The sequence below is a fragment of the Nicotiana tabacum genome, chromosome 5 (assembly GCF_000715075.1).
Source record: "Nicotiana tabacum cultivar K326 chromosome 5, ASM71507v2, whole genome shotgun sequence".
NCBI lineage: Eukaryota > Viridiplantae > Streptophyta > Magnoliopsida > Solanales > Solanaceae > Nicotiana > Nicotiana tabacum.
In genome coordinates, this window is record NC_134084.1 from 90,942,231 (window position 1) to 90,967,559 (window position 25,329).

The 25,329-nt window shown below is 40.4% G+C and overlaps 1 protein-coding gene across 1 annotated transcript; it reads right to left on the reverse strand.

The window, feature by feature from the left end:
• Positions 1–12,552: 12,552 nt before the first annotated feature.
• On the reverse strand, positions 12,553–24,209 carry LOC107767768 (uncharacterized). The gene is made up of 3 exons (XM_075252952.1): positions 24,050–24,209; positions 23,690–23,944; positions 12,553–12,584 (listed from the first exon to the last, which is right to left on the reverse strand). The coding sequence occupies exons 1-3, from the start codon at positions 24,207–24,209 to the stop codon at positions 12,553–12,555; spliced, it is 447 nt and encodes a 148-aa protein (XP_075109053.1).
• Between the last annotated feature and the right edge of the window lie 1,120 nt (positions 24,210–25,329).

Below are 25,329 nucleotides of genomic sequence, written 5' to 3' on the forward strand. Positions count from 1 at the left end.
GATTTGACTTGGCGTGCCATGTCATTTGACACGTGGCATGAATTTTGGGCTTATCATTTGAAGTCCAACAAGATAAACTAGCCAAATTAACTCAGGCTCTTAATAAATCCATATACACATATTGGATTTAAATAATAAATTCAATTATTCTAGCCCGTAATCATTGTTTGGGCTGACACGTCTTTGAATTTATCATGTGGTCCAATTAATTTAATGGACTTAAACTCAAATAAAATTCAATCGTCTACAAATGCCCCTACCTCAAGTTGCATCGGTTTGTATACTTGTTAAACTTTAACGGCGAGGCTTGAAGTACTAATATTAATAAACTTTTATTTTGTTTGAACCTCAAACTTGACTCCTTGTAAGCCCTTTCCTATTTTGGAAATACGACCTTGTGAGTTTACAACATATAGTATTTGGATCGAATTGATTTGGCATTTCGAATTCGCCTTGCGATATTCCAGCTCAATAACTTCAGATTTGAGTCCATCAATACTATAGGAAGTCGTTCTCTACTTGAAATTGAAAAATGGAAAGCCGCGCCCTTTTATTTTGTTTTAAAAAACTTTCAATTGGTATCACTTGCTCGGTTTTCCTGTCCAGATATTTTAGGACTCATACCAACGAAAACTCCCTTTTCTTTTAGGAACAAGAGAGGGCAATATTTTTTTTCCAATTTGTTTTCTTTTAGAACCCAACTTTTCTTGTCCAGAAATTTTAGGATATAAACTCAATCCTGAAATTTGAGTTCTTCTCAAAGAGTGACAGCTCAATGAAACCATGTTGGGAACGAATCAAACACTACCTTTGGTGGTCTATATAAGGACTCATTCCGATGCATTATATTCACACCAGCTCTTTCGAGTCTTTCCTTCCTTTATGTAAGTCCTCGTACACTTGTTTTATTCTGGTTTGCCTCTTATCATGGTGCTTAATAGAATAAGCGTCTTCTATCGTTCCAACTTCTGTTGCGGCGCTATGGACTTAGCCTTGCTTTCTTTGCATTTTCCGGTTGATCATATAATTTATTATGCTCAGATGAAGCAAAGCTTGTAGCTAATGTTGTTCTTCCCTTATTGTCTTTGTGACAGAACTTTCCTGGCAGCTTGGAGAACTTGCGGGAGAAAATTCATAACTTGTTGTAGGAGCACCTGAATCTTAAACGGTTTGTGGAGCTGGAACGTAGACTCGCGGAGCCTTGACATATCCGAAAATCACGATCACATAGCTTGTAGATTTGTTCAGGTAATCTCTTCGAAATCAGGTTCTTAATTCGAATTCGCTGATGGTTTCAGATTCGCGCGTCGTCACGAGAAACTTAATAACTTTTTGAAGGGATACCGAAATCACGAACGGTTTATGGCGCTGGAAAGTAGACTCGTGGAGCTTCGACATACCTAAAAATAATGACCAGAAAGATAATAGATTTATCCAGGTAATATTCTGAAATTCAGAGTTGAGATCCTGCTATATTGCGTCTCCAGATTTGCGCGCTCACTAGATAGCTTGTATCTTGACGTAGGCCCAAAATCAAGCACTTCATGATCCTTTGAAGACTAAACTTCAGAGACTACCTTACTACCTTTACACCAAATACTCGCACTTCAATTCATTGTGTGCTGGTTTCTATGATTTTTTTTTTAAAGTTAGCTGCAGGATCTGATTTTTCTGTTTCAGTTTTGGACATGCTTCACGAATTTTAATCTTCTTCCTCAATTCCTTTCGTGCAACGTATACAACCTTGACTTCAGGCAATCAAGATGCAATTTCATGACCATAATAAGCCGCACCCTCATATTGAAATCATGAGCGACGAGCAAAATCAGTCCGATAAAGTTCTCACCTTGGAAGTTCATCCTCCAGTGATTGGTTCCTTCCCTCTTGTTAGAAAGTTGCCTGCCGCATCTCTTCATCTTACAGAATGGTGGACAAGGGAGGCCAAAGATGTTATGGGCGAATTTTCGGGCGAGGTCACTAACATGAAGGTCCCTATTTTAAAGTTCGCAACTCATCGGGAAGTCGCCCCGTCTGAATTTTCTCATCGCGATGGATGCTTCCACACTTGGAATGTTCCCCCTTCTGGCTTTGGCAAGGTTCGCTATACACCCGGCTACTGGGAGTGGGTAGAAGATGTGCTCCCCCACCACAAATTTTTTTTAGAAGATCTGAAGGTCTACGATGCCATATACGCTTCATTGTTTACGTACGATTATAACGACAACGTGCTTCAGGCCTTTTGTGAGCTTTGGCGTCCTTCCACCTGTTGCGGAAGCCAAATGTATATAGTGTGAATAAGTCACAACTACTATACCAAAAATTATGACAGCCACCAAATAATAAATAAGACAATAAAGCAACAATAAAGGGAACACCAGAATTTACGAGGTTCAGCTAATTTTGCCTACTCCTCGGACACAACCAATATTTTATTTCACTCCAAAAATACAAGTGAAATAATACTAAAGAGAGAAGATACAAATGCCTTAAACAGATGAGAAGGCAAATGAGAGGTGTGTTTCAATCCTAAACATTAGGCCTTCTTTTATAGGGGAAAAATCCCCCCAAACTTAACTCCCAACCAATGTGGGACTTTGGCATTTTGCCAAACATCAACAAATCTCCACCTTGGCAAAATTCCACATTTTCAATTCTCTCTCAATAACAAATTTTGGTTGTGTCTTCATCTTCAATCTTCAGTGTTCAACAATGTTGATCAAATCCAAACAATGTTGAAACTTGACCGCAGTCACCACCTTTGTCAGCATATCAGCAGGATTCTCTGTAGTATGAACTTTCTTCACCGTGACTCCACCTTCTTCTATAATTTCTCGTACGAAATGATACCGAACATCAATGTGCTTCGTCCTTGCATGATAAACTTGGTTCTTCGCTAATTGAATAGCACTTTGACTATCACAAAAATTGTGATACCTTTTTGTTCAACACCAAGCTCCTTTAGCAATCCTTGAAGCCAAATTGCCTCTTTCACAGCATCTGTAATAGCCATGTACTCTGCCTCTGTTGTAGACAAAGCAACTGTTGACTGCAAAGTAGACTTCCAACTAACTGGTGCCTTTGCAAAAGTAAACACATAACCAGTAGTTGATCTTCGTTTGTCCATATCACCCGCAAAATCTGAGTCACAATATCCAACTACAAACTGATTGTCTTCCTGCTCAAAAACTAACCCGACATCTACAGTATTATGAATATACCGTAGAATCCACTTCACAGCTTGCCAATGCTCCTTCCTGGATTGTGCATATATCTGCTAATAACTCCAACAGCTTGTGAAATGTCAGGCCTTGTGCAAACCATTGCATACATCAAGCTACCAACAACATTTGCGTATGGTACCTTTGACATATATTCTCGTTCAGCTTCATCCATTGGCGACATAGTAGTACTTAGCTTAAAATGGGAAGCAAGTGGAGTACTAACTGGCTTAGTCTTGTCATCTATGCCAAAACGTTGAAGTACTCTCTTCAAATATTCCTTTTGAGATAAACAGAGTTTCTTTGAACGTCTATCTCTAATTATCTCCATGCCAAGAATTTTCTTTGCCTCACCCAAATCCTTCATCTCGAACTCCTTCTTCAGTTGAATCTTCAACTTATCAATTTCTTCCGAATTCTTGGAAGCTATCAACATATCATCAACATATAGGAGAAGATATACAAATGAACCATCTTTAAGCTTGTGCAAATACACACAATGATCGTATTTGCTTCTCTTGTACCCTTGCCGCAACATAAACTCGTCAAATCGCTTGTACCATTGTCTAGAAGATTGTTTCAATCCGTACAACGATTTTTCAAGTTTGCACACCATATTTTCTTTTCCAGCAACTTTGAATCCTTCTGGCTGAGTCATGTAGATTTCCTCCTCCAAGTTTCCATGTAAAAACGCAGTTTTTACATCCATCTGAACTAGTTCCAAATCCAATTGTGCTACCAAAGCCAACATAATTCTAATGGAGGAATGTTTTACAACTGGAGAAAACACTTCATTGTAATCAATTCCCTCCTTTTGAGCATATCCTTTGGCCACCAATCTTGCTTTGTAGCGAACATCTACTTGGTTAGGAAATCCTTCCTTCTTTGCAAATACCCATTTGCACCCAATTGCTTTCTTTCCTTCGGGAGATTGGCCAATCTCCATGTATGATTCTGATGAAGGGACTGTATTTCATCATTCATGGCAATCCTCCACTTATCTTCTTCTGAACTTTGGACAGCGTCTTTGTAAGTAGTAGGAACATCATCAGCTACAATTGAGGTTGCACAAGCAACCGTCTCTATGAGACGAATAGGTTTCGTTATTGTTCTTTTTGGCCTGCTGGTTGCTATTGATTCAAGTTGTTGTTGAGATTCCTGAGTTGGAATCTCCTCTACTGGCTCTCCTTCCAGAGGGTAATTTTCATTTGTTTCCTCCTCTGCTTCTTGTGTAGGAAAAATAAATTTTCCCTCAAACTCCACCTGCTTAGAAGCACCTTCATTTTGTTTGGTATCTTCTGTTACCTTATTTACCATAGCAAATTCATCAAAGGTAACATCTCTGCTGAACATTACTTTCTTTGTCATAAGACACCATAAGCGATATCCTTTGACTCCAGAAGTAATTCCCATAAAAATAGCCTTCTTTGCCCTTGGATCCAATTTTGACTCCGTCACATGATAATATGCAGTTGAGCCAAACACGTGCAAAGAGTTATAATCTACAGCAGGTTTTCCGTACCATTTTTCAAATGGTGTTTTGCCATCAATAGCAGCAGATGGTAGACGATTAATGAGGTGGCATGCATATGTAATTGCCTCAGCCCAAAATTCTTTGCCCAAGCCAGCATTGGACAACATACACCGTACCTTCTCCAGCAAGGTCCGGTTCATACGTTCTGCCACTCCATTCTGTTGTGGTGTATGTCTAACAGTGAAGTGTCGGACGATGCCATCATTTTCACAGACCTTATTGAAATGATCATTTTTGTATTCACCTCCATTGTCTGTGCGAATACACTTGATCCTCCTGCCTGTTTGATTCTCCACCATCGTCTTCCATTTGAGAAAAATTCCCAGCACTTCATCTTTGTTTTTCATTGTATACACCCACACTCTTCGAGAAAAATCATCAACAAAGGTTACAAAATAGTGCTTCCCACCCAATGAAGGTGTTTTGGAAGGACCCCAAACATCAGAGTGTACATAATCCAAAATGCCTTTAGTATTATGGATCGCTGTACCAAATTTAACCCTTGTCTGTTTCCCTTTAACACAATGCTCACAAAACTCCAAGTTGCAAGCCTTTACTCCTTTTAACAATCCTTGATCTGATAGAGTTTTCAAGGATTTTCCTCCAGCATGTCCCAAGCGCATGTGTCATAGCTTGGTTGTTTCTGCCTCTTTGTCGTCACTGGATGTCACTGTCGCTGTCCCAATAACTGTACTGCCACGATAGCGGTACATATTATTATTCTTCCGATTAGCCTTCATTACCACTAGTGCACCGGAGCATACTCTCATCACTCCATTTTCTGCAATGATTTTGAACCCTTTTGATTCTAGGGCTCCCACAGAGATGAGATTCTTCTTCAAATCCGGTACATATCGAACATCTATCAATGTTCTGATCATTCCATCATGGTTCCTTAATCGTATTGAACCAATGCCATATGAGGTAAGAGGGCTGTTATCCGCTGTGTGGATGACTCCATATTCTCCTTCTTGAAATTCCACGAACCAGTCCCTGTTGGGACACATATGATAGCTACAAGCCGAGTCCATCAACCATATGTCTGATGATGTTGATGACTCTGTTGTAACTAATGAGAAGTCTGAATCATCACAATCAGCTACATTTGAATCCATAATAGCCTTTCCATTGTTATGTTTGGCCTTATTCTTCAACTTCGGACAGTCTTTCTTCCAGTGCCCTTTTTCTCGACAAAAGGCACATTCATCTTTGCTGGGTCTGGATCTTGACTTGGATCTTCCCTTCTTTGTCCTCGTTTGATTTTGAGGACGACCCCTCACAAACAGTGCTTCTCCTTCTCCGCCCTTCTGTTTTTCTCGCTTTCTTTGTTCATAGCTGTACAAAGCTGAACAAACTTCTCTGAGAGAAATTTCGTCATTTCCATGGAGTAGAGTAGTTTCAAGGTGCTCGTACTCATCGGGAAGTGACGCCAACAACATCAAGGCCAAGTCACCATCATCATAAGTTGTATCCATATTTTGCAAATCTGTAACCAACTTATTGAAACTGGTGATATGTTCATTCATCGTGGTACCAGGAACATAGGTGAAGTGAAACAGTCTCTTCTTCATGTACAATTTATTTTGACTGTTTTTCTTCAAAAATTTATCCTCCAGTGCTTTCCATAATTTACTTGCAGAAGTTTCCTTTGTGTATGGATATTTCTGCTCTCTAGCAAGGTAGGATCGAATGGTACCGCAAGCAACACGGTTGATAATTCTCCAATCTTCTTCTCCAATAACATCTGGTTTCTTTTCTTCAATGGCCAGATCTAGCCCTTGTTGAAAAAGGACATCTAGAACCTCGCCTTGCCACATCCCAAAATGTCCGGACCCGTCAAAAATTTCGACCGCAAATTTCGCATTTGACACAATTCTTGTCATAAGCGAAGATGCCAATGATGACGTATTGTTGACACTTGATGTAGATTCTTCTTGTTTATTGTCTCCCATCTTTGACACAAATATTATTTAATAGCTGACGACACAAATCAAGATTATTTCCTTTCTGGTGTGGAAGATCAGACTAAGCTGCAACCACAGAGCATACTCAGACAGAACCTTGACTCAGTTACCAAGATAAATCTTTTCTGATGTGGAAGATCAGACTATGCTGCAACCACAGAGCATACTTAGACAGTACCTTGGCTCTGATACCAATTGTTGCGGAAGCCAAATGTATATAGTGTGAATAAGTCACAACTACTATACCAAAAATTATGACAGCCACCAAATAATAAATAAGACAATAAAGCAACAATAAAGGGAACACCAGAATTTACGAGGTTCAGCTAATTTTGCCTACTCCTCGGACACAACCAATATTTTATTTCACTCCAAAAATACAAGTGAAATAATACTAAAGAGAGAAGATACAAATGCCTTAAACAGATGAGAAGGCAAATGAGAGGTGTGTTTCAATCCTAAACATTAGGCCTTCTTTTATAGGGGAAAAATCCCCCCCAAACTTAACTCCCAACCAATGTGGGACTTTGGCATTTTGCCAAACATCAACACCACCAACATACTTGCTACCTTCATTGGAGAATTATCTATATCTTTATGGGACCTGCGAACCATTGGAGACCTTCCCGTGCATGGGTCCTTTAATGACGAAGTAGTTCCTTTGGCGAAGGAGTTGATAGAAATGGACCATCAAGCGAAGCCATTCCTCCCAGAAAGCTGCTTATACTTGTTTTCAGCGTTCCACAGACTTGCAAAAGGGGAATTTCATGAGGTCTCCATCCATGATTGGGTGGGGTTCTAGTTTAGAGGGCCGAGCAGGTATGCTGAGCCTCCGCAAAAGACGTCAAAGGTGCAGACCACCAAGCCAAGGCAGAATCATAATCCTTCGGGACGTATAGACAAAACCTTCCTAACACGAACAAACGAGGAGAATGCCCCCTTTATCGAGCTAGGTGTGGAGGAGTCTCTTATAAATGAGACTAACTTGGCGGCTTTCCTTGCATGTTGGCTCTGTAAGTTTGTGCTTCCAAATAAGAAGGTTGACCACGTTCGCGATAGTGTTTTCAAAGTTGCAAGCTTAATGGCTCATGGAGTAAAATTCTCTTTAGCAGTCCCGGTCCTTGCGAGCATATATCGTGGCTTGAGGGAGATCTCCACTTCCAACGACCTGATTGCAAGTGATGTAATCTTTCCCATACACTATGTGTATGACTGGATGGGAGAGTATTTTGAGACCCATCATCGTGTTAATAACACGCACCAAAGTTTACCCTTATGCAAAATTTCAGGCGAGAAAATGGCTAAATGTTTCAACTTTTCTGATGCTCGAAGGTTGTTCCAACGTGATGATGCTCGTCAACTCCACCATTTGGCATTGCTGCGCGGCAAAGAGTTACACTTTACAGACAATGGCAAACTTTCAGATTCGTTCAGCAAATTTTTTATATCTCTTCACTCTAGCTATCTCACCCTTAGGCATGATGCTACTTTTATCGTGGAGTCCTACAACCCTCACAGGTTTAGTAGGCAGTTTGGTTTTTGCCAAGACATCCCTGGAGATCTTATGGAGTAGCCCTATAATGGTACGTTGCAGGCACTAGTGCAACTTTGGGATTCATCCACACGTCTTGGTACCTTCTCGGAATTCATTGTGCCACTACGTCCGGTAAACGATGTGCCTTTAATAACTCGTGAGTACATAGACTGGTGGCCAATACATCGACTAGATCCTTCAAAAAAGAGCCCTTATATTGTTTCGACAAGTCCAAGGCAAGATCAAGTGCATGTGCGATCTAAAGGGGTCCCGAGTCGACTGAAAGTAAAGCTACCTTCTCCTTCTTCCAAGCCTAAGACGAAGTCAAGTGACCTTCCACAAGCAGCCCAGACCCTTTCCAAGTCCAAAGTCATGAAGGATGTGGATGCACCAGCAAAAAATAAAGTTAGGCGACTTTCATTGGCCTTGAAGACAACTACTACTGCCCTCAAGGTATCCAGCGACTCTTGCAAAAGGAAGGAGCGCCTAGTTTCGTCAAACTAGGGCAGCGATAGAGAGCCTAGCCTTGTGCCGCTTTGTGAAGAGAAAAATCATCTTCCCGTTTTGCCAAATGGTATTGGAGATATTACTACAGCTTCCAGTCCAGTAGAGAGTGAATCTAGCGAAGACCACCATTGGAACCGTCCGAACAAGAAGGCGAAGGAGTTGGGTGATGATTGTTGCGGTACTGCTGCCTTAGATACCATCATTATTGAGGATGATGCCTTTGTGGATGAGGATACGGGCTTAACAATGCCATTCCCTGAATTACCAGAACAAGTAGAGTTCTTCTTCTTTGTATTCCTGTTGCTTTATTTTCCCCCCCCCCCTTTTTTTTGAATAAAATTTGGTTTTTCTTCTTTTATATATATATATATATATATATATATATATATATTTCAGTCGGATCTTCAAGAATTATGCAATTATGAGCTTGGGGGTGACATTATTGAGGATTGCTTTGCCGACATAGATGATCTTGGTATGACCGCAAAGAGCTCCCACAAGTCACCAAATGGTTCTAAGGATCATGGTATGGGTGGAGCCTCTTCGGTGGAGTTAATTCCACCTAGAAAGCCATATTTTTCTTCTTCGGTTCATAGAAAGTTTATCCAACCAGCTGTGACGAGTGAAGCTGCGGCTGCTACAACTGAGGTCATGCACCCGAAATCATTCAGGCCTTCCTCATGGCCATTGCAGCCTGGTGCTTCAACCAAAGAGCCGCATAGGACTATTTGTCGTGCCAAATCAACTTTTGTTTCTGTGATGTGGCGTAGATTGTGCGAGTGGATCAAGGAGTTCTCTGTAGATTCTACGGACGACTTTATGAAGTTGGAGGAAAGTATTAGTTTGACTCTTACGAAAATACGAAGAGAGAATATCATTGATATTTCTACTTTCGAGGATCTTATTAAAGCTTTCTTCAAGACTCATGCAGAGTATGATGCTTTAAGATCGTCCAATATGAGTAAAGAATTACACCAAGATTCACTCTCTAATGTACAACAACGCCTTGATGATGCGAAGTTGGAATATGGGAAGGCAAATGAGTCCGCTGAAAGACTTCAAGTGGCTATTGCGAGTGTCGAGACACAATTAGCAGCCCTAACCTCTAAAAAGAAGAAGATCGTCGTGATCCTGAATAAACAATAAGAGAAGCTGTCCAAAAGTCAAAAGGAAATCACCATTACCGAAGGCAAGATTTATACCATTGAGGCGAACGTTCCAATGTCGGATGATGAAGCAGAGAAACTGTCCCTCTTGAAAGATGCAGTTAAAACGAGTGTCCAGCAAATCCTTAGCTTCAAACCTTTTCCATAGCTTTAGATTTTTTTTTTTTTAATTTAGGATCCCCTGCCTCTTTCCCTTTTTTTAAAACGGATATCATGTATTGATATTTCTTTTCTTAGAGAAATAAAAGTACTTTCTTTCTATTTGCACTGTCTCATTGAATTTTGAGTTTCCTGTGAATTATGGCATGGATGAATTATATAGATATATCGAGGTTAATCGGGAAAAACTAACTGGTGTCATAGTTCTGAAACAGTTTATTTCTAAAACATATGACACTCAGATTCTTTGCTTGGCCGATTCTCCGTCTTTACACTTTTGTATAATTCCCATTTTTGGTGTGTTGCTGGTCAGAGTTGCACCCTATGTTTGTTAATTGCTGCTTCCTGATGCTGCTAAGAAAGGTAGTTGAACGACCAAAGTTGCTTTTTCAGATTTTTTGCTCCGTTGTTGGAGACATTGCCGAATGAAACGCTACTGCACTTTTTAGTGTCGCAATACTTGAGCTCGATCGGCTATGTTTACTGCACAATGGTAAGTTATTTTGCCTATAGTATTCAAAGTTGCTGCGCTGCTTTAATTATGCTTCTCAGAAGAATTCCCTTTGTTTTTTTGGTTCAGTTTCCACTGCGCTGGAAAAGCTGTTTTTTTTTGTTGCATCTAGCTACTCATGGAGGCTTCAGTCGAATGACCATTCCCAAACGCGAGCCATGGACTCCATTCGGTGATAAACATATTTAGGTAACTTTTTACTGGATGCACGTATTTGATGACTTTAACTGGATGACTTGCTCATATGTTTTTAGGGACTTCGCAGTGCGTCCATTTGTATTGAAAGCCTACACCAAGTTTAGAAAATAGTACAGAGCAAAAGCTTCATGATATGATGCTGGAGAGGCAGTGAAGATCACGTGCGACAAAGTTGTTTTCTATTACAACATGTGTCATTCACTTCATGCGCCATGAAATTCCTTCCGCGTTGGTCGAAGCTAATTCCTGAAGTTAATCTCTAAGTCAGATACATATGTTTTACAGCTTTGCGCGCTATAGTGGAAAAAATCCATATCTTTAGTTAGAAGTGCTCAAATCACGAAACCCTTAGTCCCCTAGAAATCAGGTATCAAGCGCTGCAACATATTAAAGTTTCAGATTGAATATCCTTCTGGATCGACCAGAACTAATTTTTTTTTGAAGTCGGCCTCCAATCGTGACTCGCTCCTTTCACGGCTTTGTCCACTCTTGCTGAACCAGTCATATCTTGGTGTAGGCGACTGCAACCCAAAAGCTAGTTTATGCACCTGAAACCAGACTTATACCGCAACCTCGTGTCAAAATTTCAGATCAAAATTCCTTCTGGATAAGTTGCAGTAGCTTCTTGAATTTGTTCTAACTGCAGTAACTTTACAGGTTTGCATACTTTCAACATAGAACATCATATCCCGAGCTAGGAGTGTTGAAATTCTGATTCGTCTATGCTGTTAGGAAGTAAAATTAGAGACCTTCAACATGTATGCATTTCATATTAGGACTCCTTCAGGACTGTTAACAGAAAATTCTCGAATTCGACCTTGCTGCAGTAAACTTTCAAACTCGTGTACTTTCAGCGAAAAACAATGTATCTTGAGCTAGGGGAATCAGAATTGCAATCCGTTTACTCCGTTAGAAAGTAAATTTAGAGACCTACAACGCATACGAATTTCATAGCAAAACTCCTTTTGGGCTGTCAGCAGAATTGTTTTTAAGTTGGCCTAACCGCAGTAAACTTTTGGATTCGCGTACTTTCAGCAAAAAACAATGTATCTTGAGCTAGAGGAATCGGAATTGAAATCCGTTTGCTCCGTTAGAAAGTAAATTCAGAGGCTTACAACTCATACAATTTTCATAGCAAAACTCCTTTTGGACTGTCAACAGAAATCTTTTGAAGTTGGCCTAACCGCAGTAAACTTTCCGATTCGCGTACTTTCAGCGAAAAACAATGTATCTTAAGCTAGGGGAATCGGAATTGAAATCCGTTTGCTCCGTTAGAAAGTACACTCAGAGGCTTACAACTTATATGATTTCCATAGCATAACTCCTTTCGAGCTGTCAACAGAAAATTCTTGAAGTTGGCCTAACTGCAGTAAACTTTCAAACTCGTGTACTTTCTTTTTGTTTTTGTTTTTTGCAAAAGAGATCATATCTTGTATATGGTGAATCCGAATTGCGATATGTCTGGTCCTTTGGCATCTTACCTTTGAAATCCATGGTCATGTCAAAGACGAAGACCGAGTTCATCATTGAAGAGCGAGCACGTGGCACCTCTCATCGGATTGGCGCGGAAGAGGCTTGGAGTTGGAGCGACTGTATTCTTCTATGCAAGCGTGCATGGGGCAAAACTCATGATTCTTGCAGATTGGCGCGGAACAGGCTTGGAGTTGGTCTTTTCAACTTCGGTGAGCAAGCACTTGGCGCGTCTCTGCTACTTTGACTTCATAGCATTTCATGCTTGCATTGAAAAAACTGTATCTCGACTTATGAGTATCCAAACTGTAATCCGCTTGGTTCTGCAGAATCAAAACTTGCAACAGGACAAGTCAGAATGAACTTTTGAAGGCGATGCACAAGTCTGTCATTTCGGCTTCACAACACTGCATGCTGTCATTAGAACGCACATATCTCAAGCTAGGAAAGTCCAAATCGCTAGCCGTCTGCGCCACTGGAAAGAAGACTCAGAGATAAGGAAATCCCCGAAACATCATGGAAGAATTCCTAGCAGATTAGCCGCAGCAATATTTTGAAATTCACCCATCTGTCTATCGAACTCGCTATTCAGCTTTGTGTGCACTCGTGGAAAAATTCATATCTCGATCTACAAGTGTCGGAATCGCAAGCCATCTGCGTCATTGGAGAGAACACTACAATTTCTGCAACACTTGAAGATATCAAGGACGAACTCCTTTCTGATCGCCCGCAATAGTAGTTTGAAATTGCTCCTAATGTCTGCCGCACTTGCAATCCAGCTTTGCGCACTTTTGTAGAAAACTTCATATCTCAAGCTATGGGTATCAGAATCCCAAGACGTCTACAACCTCGGAAAGATAAGTTCGACACCTACAACGTCTGAAAATATCGCGGCAGAACTCCTTTAGATTGGTCGCGATATTACTTTGAAGTCTCTCCTGATGTCCGCCTTGCGTTTGTTTCTGCTTTGCGCACTCATGTCGAATGATTCATATCTCGAGCTATGAGACTCCAAATTGAGATCCGTTTGCATCGTTAGAAAGTAAACTCAGAGATCTGCAATACTTATGAGTTTCGTGGCAGAACTCCTTCTGAGCTAGAAACAGAAAATTCTCAAAATCTACCTAGCTGCAGTAACTTTTAGATTCGTGTAGTTCCGGCAAAAAAAATATATCTTGAGCTAGGGGCCTCCAAATTGCAAGCGGTTTGTGTTAATACAAACTAGACATCCAAATCTACAACATATAAAATGTTAGGAGTAGAACCTCTTCAAGATGGACTGCGGTAGTTTTCCAAAGTTGATCACGTCGTCTGTCGAGCTTGCTTTCCAGCTCTATGCTCTCTGAGTTGTCCTACAAATGTTTTTTTTCTTCTTGAAATTGACTCTACATTCTTGCGTGTAGTAGCTTTGGCTATATGCATCACAAATCTTATCTCTTCATTTATTTCTTTTGCAAACTCGCAAAGAAGCTCAAAGAGTTAGGATATCCGACCGATGTGTCATACAAGATGTGGAGCCACCCCTTCACCAACTATTGCACTTGATTTGTTGATAGTCTTGAAGCTCATCAATGGCGGCTCCCATGGGGATTGGGACCTTCAACCAACAATTGAGGATGACATCAAATGTGGAGACGTTATATAGACTTAGAAAAGCATTTAGACACGTCAGCAACAAAGCCTAGTTTATGATCATCTTCATGATTTAGGCTTTTGTATAGAAAAGTGTCTAGTTCCTGTTGTCTCTACATTTTTGGACGTATCAACTTTTGTACTATTGAAGCAATAAAACATCTTTTATACTTCAACGCAAATCGTCTCATTTTCCTCATAGATATGTGCCTCTACACTTGGAAGAATTAATGTAATGATCTGATGATGACAAACTTTTATTTTTTTAAAACTCATGCGACTGAACTTAGAATGAAAGTCTAAGCTGCATGCGTACCTCGGTGAAGAGGATCAAGTCATAACGTAGTTCAGAGGGATGAGTTTTTTTTATGTCCTAATTTTTGCCTAAGCCACCTCTCGCAAGGTTTTCAACCTAGCGGGCTTCTTTTTTTTTTTTTGGTTGGGCCGTACACAGTTTAGACTCATGCAGGCTAGGAGTGTAGCAACGTGTAGTTTGGGCTCTTGCATTAAGGAGCTTCATGACTTGCAGTTTAGGCTCGTATGTCGAGGAGCATTGCAACTTCAAGGATAGTACTTCTTCAAAAACTTGCCATTGATAGTGCCGATTCTCATGCCATCTGCATCAACCAGCTTGTAAGTCCCACTTGAGTAAGCTTCTTGTACAACATATGTCCCATCCCATTTTGAAGTGAACTTCCCTCCAGGTTTATGGGAAGTAATTATGGGTCTTCGTACGGCAAGGACTTGATCTCCTACTTGAAAGGATCTCGGACGAACTCTTTTATTGAAGGTGCGAGACAATCAAGCTTGATAACATTCTAGACTCTATTGAGCTTCCAACCTCTTCTCATCAAGAGACTCCAACTCTGCTAATCGAAGTCGAGCATTTTCTTCATCAATGATCCCTTCTTGAATAGCCAGTCGTAATGAAGGTATTTGACGCTCAAGTGGCAAGACAGCTTCGACTCCATAAACGAGTGAATAAGGCGTTGCTTGTGTTGGCGTGCGGTGAGTCGTCCTATATGCCCATAGAGCTTCTTCCATACGGTCATTCCAATCTCATTTGGATTTGGAGACGACTTTCTTTATCAAGTTGCATAGAGTTTTGTTGAATGCCTCAGCTAGACCATTGACAGCAACATTGTACATCGAAGAGTTACGTTGCTTGAAGCCAAAGAGATTACAAACCTTATTCATCAACCTATTATCGAATGGCTTTCCATTATCCGTTATTATGTAACGAGGAATGCCAAAGCGATAAATAATGTTTACTTGGATTAAATTTGCAACATTTTCCTTCTTTACTTCCTTAAGAGCAATAGTTTCAGCCCATTTTGAGAAGTAGTCGGTTGCAACCAGGATGTATAGGTGCCCACCAGAGGACTTTGGCAGTGGTCCAACAACATCTAATCCCCAAGCGTCAAACGCCCAGGATGCCACAGTTGGGTGCAACACTTCAGGAGGTTGATGAATAAAATTCGCATGGAATTGACAAGCCTTGCATCTTCGAGCGTAGTCCAAGCAATCTTTTACCATCGTTGGCCAATAGTATCCCATCCTTTTTATATGGAAGTGGAGCTTTGGTCTAGACTGGTGTGACCCACATACCCCAGAAGCTTCCATATAATCCCTCTTGTTTTCTTTCCTTGGCACATGTTGAATAGTCACATCACCGAGCCGCCCCATTAATATATTAGCGTAATCATGATATGGGCATAGCTCAGGCTTCTTGACCTCGTAACTACCTAAAAGCTGATTGACCACTAACTGGGAGTCTCCAAAGACTTGCAATTGCAATTGCTTCATATCAATGACCATTTCAAGCCCAAGTATTAATGCTTGGTACTCAACAACATTGTTGGAACAAAGTTGTGTCAAGGTGAAGGAGTATGGCAAGACTTCACCTTGGGAAGTGACAAATACTACGCCAGCACCAACTCATCCACAATGTGCAACACCATCAAAATACATCTTCCATGGAGGTTGAACTTCAACGACCATTGCATCCTCATCAGGTAGTTCGTCGGTTAGCTCCCAGTCATCAGGTATCAGATGATCTGCCGAGAAGTCTGCCAATGCTTGTCCTTTTACAACCTTTTGAAGGATGTACAAAATCTCGAATTGTTGAAATTGGAGGTACCATCTCGCTAGTCGATCACTAAGAACAGGTTTTGACATCACGAACTTGATGGGATTTGCCTTAGAAACAAGACGAACAATATAAGCTTGAAAGTAGTGCTTCAACTTTTGAATTGAGAAGACTAGCGCCAAACACAACTTTTCAATTGGTGAACAATTCAGCTCGTTCGGTGTCATCATCCTGCTCAAGTAGTAAAGAGAGTTTTCTTTCCCTTCACTATTTTCTTGGGCCAACAGTGCTCCAACAGACCTTTCTTATGCTGAAATATATAGTATCAATGGCTTTCCAAGTATAGGGGCTGCTAAAACTGGAGGCTTCATCAAGTAGGTTCTGATGCTCTCAAAGGCATTACTGCATGCTTGGTCCCATTTGAAAGGGACACCTTTCTTCATAAGGCGATGGTTGACACCTCCCAGCTAGGTTCGAGATGAATCTCCTAAGGTACGCTAATTTTCCTTGCAGACTTTTCAATTCATGGATATCCCGAGGCTCAGGCATTTTCAAAATGGCATCCACTTTGGCTTGATCAATTTCGATCCCTCGATGTCGGACAATGAAACCAAGGAACTTTCCAGAAGTAACTCCAAATGCACATTTCAATGGATTCATCCTAAGTTGGTACCTCCGAAGCAATTCAAATACCATCCTCAAGTCCTTCAAGTGGTCGCCCTTCTCTCTTGATTTTATTACCAAGTCGTCAACATAGCATTCGACATTCTTGTGGAGAAGATCGTCGAAAATATTCTGCATAGCTCTTTGGTAAGTAGCACCAGTATTCTTCAAGCCAGAAGGTATTACCTTGTAGCAATAAATACCCTTTGGGGTACGGAATGCAGTAAGCTCTTCATCTTTTGGGGCCATGCATATTTGGTTATAGCCCGACGAACCTTCCATAAAAGACATTGCCTCGTAACCGGTAGTAGCATCGATCATCAGCTCTGGAATAGGAAGCGGAAATTCATCTTTCGGACATTCATTGTTGAGATCTCTAAAGTCAACGCACACTTGAATCTGGCCATTCTTCTTCCTTACAGGGACAATACTTGAAACCCAAGTTGGGTATTTAACTTCACAAATAAAGCCAGCTTCGATGAGTTTGTTAACTTCGATTTCAATCAAGGGAACCAAGTCCGGCCTAAAGCACCTTTGAGCTTGTTTAACAAGGCGAGCACCATTTTTGACTGCAAGGTGATGGACTGCTACTTTCGGGTCCAAGCCAGACATCTCTTTGTAACTCCAAGCGAAGAAATCCTTGAACTCCTTGAGTAACTCAATATAAGTGCTCTCTTCATCAACTTTTAGTAAAACACTTATGTAGGGGGTCTTGGTTCTTCATCGGTACCAAGGTTAACTTATTTTAAGGCATCAACTGTCGTTTTAACTCCTTTTTCAAGTTCAGGTGGAGCATCCTTCACATCTTCATCTTCTTGAGGGTCCCCATTATTGAAGGATATGTGATAACACGGTGAAATATCCTCCAATTCCGCATTATCCTCTATTGAAGATGGAACGACATTCTCGACTTGTATAGTAACATGATACGAAGAACCTACACTTTCTTCATCCTCGTCACGTTCCTTAGTGTAGACCACAATATATGGCTTTACCTTCAGTACTTCTTCACATGAAACCACAAGTTTTATTTGTCGCCTCATTCTAGAAGGAATCAAACTTTGGAAATCCTTAGAGATCCCCTGAATTTTGGGCGAAGCGGGTGTTCTTATACCTTGAAAATTTCTCAGAAACTTTTTCCCCTTCTTTAATGGACCTAATATTTCAAACACGGAGGTCCTCACAGGCGATTTTCCAAGTCGATCAAAGACAGACGGCCTGTTAGAAGCGGCTAATTCATTTTCTACAGTGATATAATTGCTGCTCACCCTTCTTATTGAGATGCGCACTGGTGACAGTTGCTTGTATCCCGAACCTTCACGTGGTTGCCTCGTCGCAGCTTCTGATGGGAGCTTCCCTAACTTTAACGGCTCATTGGGATTGTATCCAGCTTTTGCAAATAGCTTGTAAACATTAGGATCAAAACCTTCATCTGTTCACTTTGTAGGGAGTGCCACATTCTGCTTATGATTTTGGGCTAGAAACCCTGCGAGCGGCTTCGAGGACAACTTTACTGCCTCAATTCGTTTTACTGGAAGAGTTAACTCCTTTACCATCTTGGTTTGGAGATTAGATGATTCTCCTCGTATTTCTTTCTTTTAGGGACATATTGGAGCACATGACTTACTTTCTTGCCATAAGACACAATACCCCTTTTATGAGATTTATTCACGTTGGTGTGTACCTCCTCAGTAACAGCTTTGGCTTTACCAATAGTTACCTCAGCTCTTTTAGTTATGGGCTCGTCATTCTTGCTTTTCATGCCACCATCAGCTTTTATCTCCTTCACAATGTGGCTCTTCAAGTAGAACTTTACATCGGCGAAGTGTGACTCAGCCTCGGTGAATGGCTCATCATCAACAACTATCTTCTTCTCGACTTCACCCTCATAGTATTTCAAACATTGATGGTAGGTATATGGAATCACTTTGTTCTCATGTATCCAAGGCCTTCCAAGCAAGACGTTGTATGAAGTCTTTGCATCGATCACATGTAGCCATGCACTTGATTGCATATCTTCAATGGTGATTTCCAGCCTGATCGCGCCAATGGCTCTTTGCCCCCTTGGTTGAATCCTTGGATCATCACACGACTTTCTGAGAGTTCGTTCATGGGAATACCAAGTTCTTTCACAGTGCGAATTGGCAAAATGTTCACTGAGGATCCTCCATCAACCAAAATTTGATTTACCTTTTCATCACGCATATAGCCAATCAGGTACAATGGGCGATTATGAAGAGTGTCACCTAGCAGAAAATCATCATTTGTGAATGTGACTTTTTCCTCACAAGCATTAACTTCTTGAGGAGTGGACTCGATGAGCTTTTCTAAAGATGGTGCCAACGGTAGGACATCACTCTTTTCTTCCCCTTTATCAGCGTTGCAACAAGAGGCCTCAATACCCTCATGGGAAATCTTCGTGCGGAACCAACTTGGTAAGAACTCCTCCAAGGTCACTAGATGTCGTAGCTTTTGAGGATGGTGCACCTCCACTTTTGCTTTCTTCAAATATTTAACTGGATTCCGTATCCTTAGTCTTTTCACCATCATTTTCTTTGTTGGTTGTTCTATTGATTCTTTTCGTAGGCTCCTTTTGTGGTGCCTACGGCGAGTCACTAATGTCCAACCTTCATCATCATTAGGTTGATTGACTTCAGTTTTGTCGCTCTCTAGTAATTCTTCATCTTTACTTTCTTTAAAACCATATAAGTCATCCAGACTGAATGAGCCAAAGGTGATAGAGACTTGGTTTGCGCCTGCTTTCTCACCTTCAAGCACGATTTTCTTTTCGCGAGCCAAGTCCATGAAGACAAAGCACTTCTCCAGAGGGTGGCTTACAAGTTAGTGATATTTGCAGTAATTTGGGTTATTTGTTTTCCCAGCTTAATTTGGTCGCTTCATCTCCGGAAGCTCAATGAGATTTAACTCGAGGAGTTCTTCGAAAATGGCTAGCACATCAGAATCCAGGAATGGGTACTCTTTCTCCTGCATTTCTTTTAGAGTCAACTTTCTACTTGGCTTATCTTGAAAAGAAGTGGATTTCATACTCTGCTTCTTGCTCACCTTCGTCGTGAACTTCACAGGTGACATGTTGACATTCATAGCTTCTTTGCTTTCAGACTTGGGTACGAACTTGCCCCACTTCCTGACTTCTTGCTTGTCATTCCATTTGCGAGATTCATAGATGGGCAGCCTTTCATTTCCAGCGGAGGCCATGCTCAATTCCATGTCATGGGAACGAGTTGCAAGTTCTTCAAATGTGCCAGGCTTGATACCTTGCAAGATGTAGCGCAATCCCCAATGCATGCCTTGGATGCACATCTCTATGCCTGAAGCTTCACTAAGCCTGTCTTTGCAGCTGAGGCTTGCATTCCTTCAACGATTGATAAAGTTGATAACTGGTTTCCCCTTTCGTTGACGAGTATTTGTAAGTTCTATCATACTCACTACGTCTCGTACTATAAAAACGATTGAGGAACTCTTGTTCTAGTTGATCTCAGCTATCGATAGATCCAGCCTCGAGGTCTGTGTACCAGTCAAAAGAATTTCCTTTTAACGAGCGGACAAACTGCTTGATAAGGTAATCTCCATAAGTCCCAGCATTGTTGCACGTCTCCACGAAGTGCGCAACATGTTTCTTGGGGTTACCTTTACCATCAAACTGTTGAAACTTTGGAGGTTGATAGCCAGCAGGCATCTTTAACATATCGACCCTTGCAGTGTACGACTTTGCATATGTAAGGGAGGATTTGGCAGCAACTTCATATTTGTTCTTAATGGTTCCTTCAATGAACTCCTTCAGTTGATCGATTGGAATCATTCCTTCAGATGAGACAGGGATAGCCTTAGTGGATGCTGCTTGTCTTGGGTTAGAGTCATTCTCTAGAACTTCTGGGAGCTTGCCGGGTGCATGGGTGGATTCTTCTTCTATCAAGATTCTCACCCTGTCTGTTAGCTTGTCGATTCTAGCCTCTTGATTTTGCATGCATTTGGTCAAGCCAGTGATTACTTCCGTCAAGTTTGCCAACTGCTCCTCCACAAATGAAATATTTATCACCATGGCTTGTATGATTGTCGTGGACGACAGAGAGTAGCATGATTTTCATACAGATTGATCCTTGATCGGCTCACGCTATGTGGTGTAAGTGGGGAGAATCCATCACTTGAAGCATCATCATCTTCCTTCACAGCAGAGTGCTTGTATCCGAAGAGGTTAAGCAAAGCAAGAGTTTTCTTGATCTTTTCAGCAACATCGCTTCTTCCTTCAGATGCGTTTGTGGAAGATCTTGCTCCTTTTGAGGATGAAGATCCGAAAACAGGGGTTGACGCGGACGATACTTGGGGTGCTTGGTGTCCTAAAGAGCTTGCTTTGCTCCTTATAGCTGGTCCGAAGCTTCCAAAGGTAATATCGAGGATGCTTTCCACATCAGCATAGAACCTGGAGTTAGCAGCCTTGGTGGAAGTTGAACCGGAGTTGATTTTCTTTGAAGTCATTTTAGCGTTCTTGGATTTTGATTGTTGGAGAGAAGAGATGAGAGGCAAAGATAGTCCCACTGGGTGTACCAAAATTTGTAACAACTAAAATTTCATTCCTGAAAATGATAATCAAGACAAGAAATATAGCGACAAAAAAAAGTATTTGTATTTAAATAATTTACGCGGGCTACAATCTTTGAACAATCTTAAGTTTAAAAGATTTAATCCTCTAATTCTTCTCCTCACGACCGTCAATTCAAGAGCTTCGCTTGTTCTTGAATTGATGGACCACTTGTTGTTGGGATTTGACCACGAATGCAGAGCTAGGCTTTGATCACAAACGTGGAGGATGGAAAACTTGAGGCTCACCCCTTGGAGATGATGACTTCTTGCTATGCGGAAGACTTGCGAATCATCACTGTTGTCACAACCCAATTTAGGATCGTGACCGGCCCTTAGGAGCAAGTGCTCCCAAGTAAGCCTCATCGGTATTTTACAGAACATCGGACAGAGTTTTCCCTGTTTTTGGACTATCCCAAAAAATTTCCCTATCTCAAATCAGCAACCAAACATCTTAATAGCAATTCGAACAATCGACAGCTTATCAATTAACCAAAATCGTCTTTACCATTACTAATGAACCCACTAACAACCAGAAATACTAATTTATCTCCGACTTTGATAATAAAGAACGATACTCGACATAAGACTAATAGCAAAATAATACTCATGACACTAAAAGAATGACTATAGAGCGCCTCTAAGAATTCAAAGAAAAGACCATAACAATAAATAAAATCTCTGCCCACGCGAACAAGTGCGAGGCTCACCGAGAACTATCAACCTGCGCGTTCTAATTAACGAAATCCTTGCCTGCGCCAACTGCTGTCTCTGAAGAAAAAATTAACGGGGAATGAGTCGCTAGCTCAGTGAGTAATAACACTTAACCACAACCGTTTTTATTGGGGACAAGTCAGAAAACATGCTAGTATATCAAACAGAAAATAACATAAAAATGCCCTTTTAGAAACAATAAATAATTTTCAGTCTCGTCATGTTTTTCTTGTAGTGTAATACAATTAACAGTTCGGTAATAAGCTCGGTAACCACTGTCTAATATCAATATTCACATTTGGGAGGTTTCAATGAACGGATCATGTAATCGGTATAACTGTGGACTTCTTCGCAAGAAGTCAAATATAATGGTAGTCCCTACTCGAGGGAAATCGGTAACAGTATGCTAGTTCCACCTTTCCACTAGCAAGGGCTATAACGGTAATCTGTAATTACAAGGTGCACCAGGTCTAACGAACCCGCCGTTAGCTACGGGATCCTTCAATGTCTACTCCCATTTATACTTGTGTCTGTAATCCGTATATACTCATATAAAATCCTTTAAATCTATATAGGGCATTTCAGTTCTTATCAAATCATATAATTTCATTTCGATAACAGTAAATTCAAGTAACAGTAAAACAGATCTAGTGACAGTGGAAATATTTAAAACCACGGTAACCATCTCAAATAACTATTTCGGTATCATATCGAGTAAAAGACTTGTCCCACAGGCAACTCAAAATAATCGGTAACATATTCATATTAAAAAAATCATGTGTAAATCATGCAAGTTATGAAAACACAAATTGCGGTAAGATTACTACTCACAGTACTCGTGTCGAAATACCAAACTCGTCACTTCGAGCGATCCGTACGACTTTCTTCAATCAATCTATAACCACACCAACATCAATCTCGTGTTAATATTCTTGTTTAGGCTAATTCGTAGCTAATTTAGAATGCCCAACCCTCAGAGATTTTTTTTGGACTCTTAATTTGTCGATTTATACTTTCTCGTGCTACTGGTAGTTTAAACCAAATTCTAAAATTCAACCAAATACAACCTATTTATATAATATACTCCGTTAATATCTGAAAATTTTTTATGGGTTTCTCCCAATTTTCTTAATTTTATCTTTAAACTTTAATCCAATCCCAACATCATCTCTACTCAATCCCAAAAGAATCATGAATATAAAATAATATTGTCTCAAAAGAAGAAAAAATTACAGAAAATCACCCGGAGTTTATTGTTGAAGCTCAAGAATTTATGTCGATAATATGGTGAAACACGGTATTCGGCACCACGAGTACACCGGAAACTTTTTTCTTTCTTTTTCCCGTTGATGCTTGCGTTGGCTAAAGGGGTTTTCTCTTTTTCAACACTTTTTAGCTTCTGTTTCAATTGCAGCATATATGTTGCGTTCCTTTCCCCCCAAAATCCCTTTAGCTTTTGTATTTTTTTTTAATTCTTTTTTGTTTCCCCTTTTCTCGTTTCACTTTTTAGTGGGCTTAGCCCATTCTCCTAATGTTTTGTTCTCTTTTTTTTATTAATTTAAATTTTTTTAAGTTACTTTCTTATAGTTATTATTATTATTATTATTATTATTATTATTATTATTATTATTATTATTATTATTATGACTAATACACCCTTATTAAAAATATATAGGGTATTACATCCTTCTCACCTTATGAAATTCGGTCCCCAAATTTATCTCAAGTACGTACCTGTAGACTGAAACAATTGGGGGTACTTGACTCGCATAGTATCTTCTATTTCCCAAGTAGCTTCTTCAACTGTATGATTTATCCATAAGACTTTCACGAACACGATTTCTTTTGACCATAGTTTTCTTATTTGTTTATCAACAATAACCATTGGCTCCTCCTCGTAAGACAACCTCTTATCGAGTGGTATAGTCGGTGCTTCAATCATCTGAGATGAGTCTGATATACATTTTCTTAGCATTAAGACGTGAAACACTGGATGAATAAAGGACAACTCAGGAGGAAGTGTCAAACGATAAGCCACAACTCCCACTCGGTCTAGTATCTCATACGGTCCTATAAACCTGGGGCTCAACTTACCTCTTTTCCCAAACAGCATCACACCTTTCATAAGGGAGACTCGTAGGAATACTTTGTCCCCAATTGTGAACACTAAATCTCTTCTTCTCTTATCAGCATAAGACTTTTGTCTACTTTGAGCTGTAAGCAATCTCTGTCTGATCAACTGGACCTTGTCCATAGCTTCTTGTACTAGGTCGGGTCCCAATAAATTAGTCTCACCAGCTTCAAACCATCCGATAGGAGAACAACATCTTCTACCATACAATGCTTCGTACGGTGCCATTTGAATACTGGATTGGCAGCTATTGTTGTAAGAAAATTCAGCTAACGGTAGATACGTGTCCCAACTACCAACAAACTCAAGAATGCAAGCTCTTAACATATCATCCAAGATCTGTATAGTACGTTCAGACTGCCCATCTATCTGTGGATGAAATGCAGTACTAAGATCTACTCGCGTACCCAATGCTTCTTGAAAAGATTTCCAAAAACGTGAGGTAAATTGTGATTTTCTATTAGAGATGATGGATATTTGAACTCCGTGAAGTCGGACAATTTCATTCATAAATATCTGTGCTTACCTGACTCCACCATATGTAGTCTTCACCAGCAAAAAGTGTGCTGATTTCGTTAGTCGATCTACAATCACCCATACCGAGTCATAACCTCTAAAGGTTTGTGGTAGCCTGGTGACAAAATCCATAGTAATTTTTTTCTATTTCCACTCTGAAATCTCAATTTGTTGTAGTAGTCCTGCGGGTCGTTGATGCTCAGCCTTGACCTGCTGACAAGTCAAACAACTAGAAACAAAGTTAGCAACATCTTTCTTCATACCTTCCCACCAATAAAATTGCTTCAGGTCATGGTACATTTTTATGGATCCAGGATGTATAGTGATTTAGTGTTGTGAGCTTCTTTAAGAATAGCATGTCTCAACCCATCTACGTCTGCTACACATAGCCTGTCACCCATTCGAAGAACACCATAATTTTCAACAATCATATCCTTGCTTTTACCAGCTAAGGCCTCATCCCTGTATTTGCATAATCGTTCATCCTCATATTGGATGGCCTTAATACGCTCAACTAACGAAGACTTAGCCTGAGCACAAGCCAACAATGCCTCTGAATTTCCGACACTAAACATGATACCTGTATATTCTAGTCTCTGAATATCTTTGGCCAAAAGTCTCTTTGTAGGGGCTATATGTGCCAAACTTCCCATAGATTTTCTGCTCAATGCATCAGCCACCACATTGGCTTTTCTAGGATGATATAAAATAGAACAATCATAGTCTT

What these genes read in the sequence shown, in the direction of transcription:
- LOC107767768 (XM_075252952.1), bottom strand. Translation starts at nt 24,209, where the DNA reads ATGGACAAGGTCCAGTTGATCAGACAGAGATTGCTTACAGCTCAAAGT. An exon ending in GATGCTGTTTGGGAAAAGAG is followed by an intron (nt 23,945 to 24,049) that starts GTAAGTTGAGCC and finishes TTATTCATCCAG; the next exon opens with TGTTTCACGTCTTAATGCTA. An exon ending in CCAATTGTTTCAGTCTACAG is followed by an intron (nt 12,585 to 23,689) that starts GTACGTACTTGA and finishes TTGATTCTGCAG; the next exon opens with AACCAAGCGGATTACAGTTT.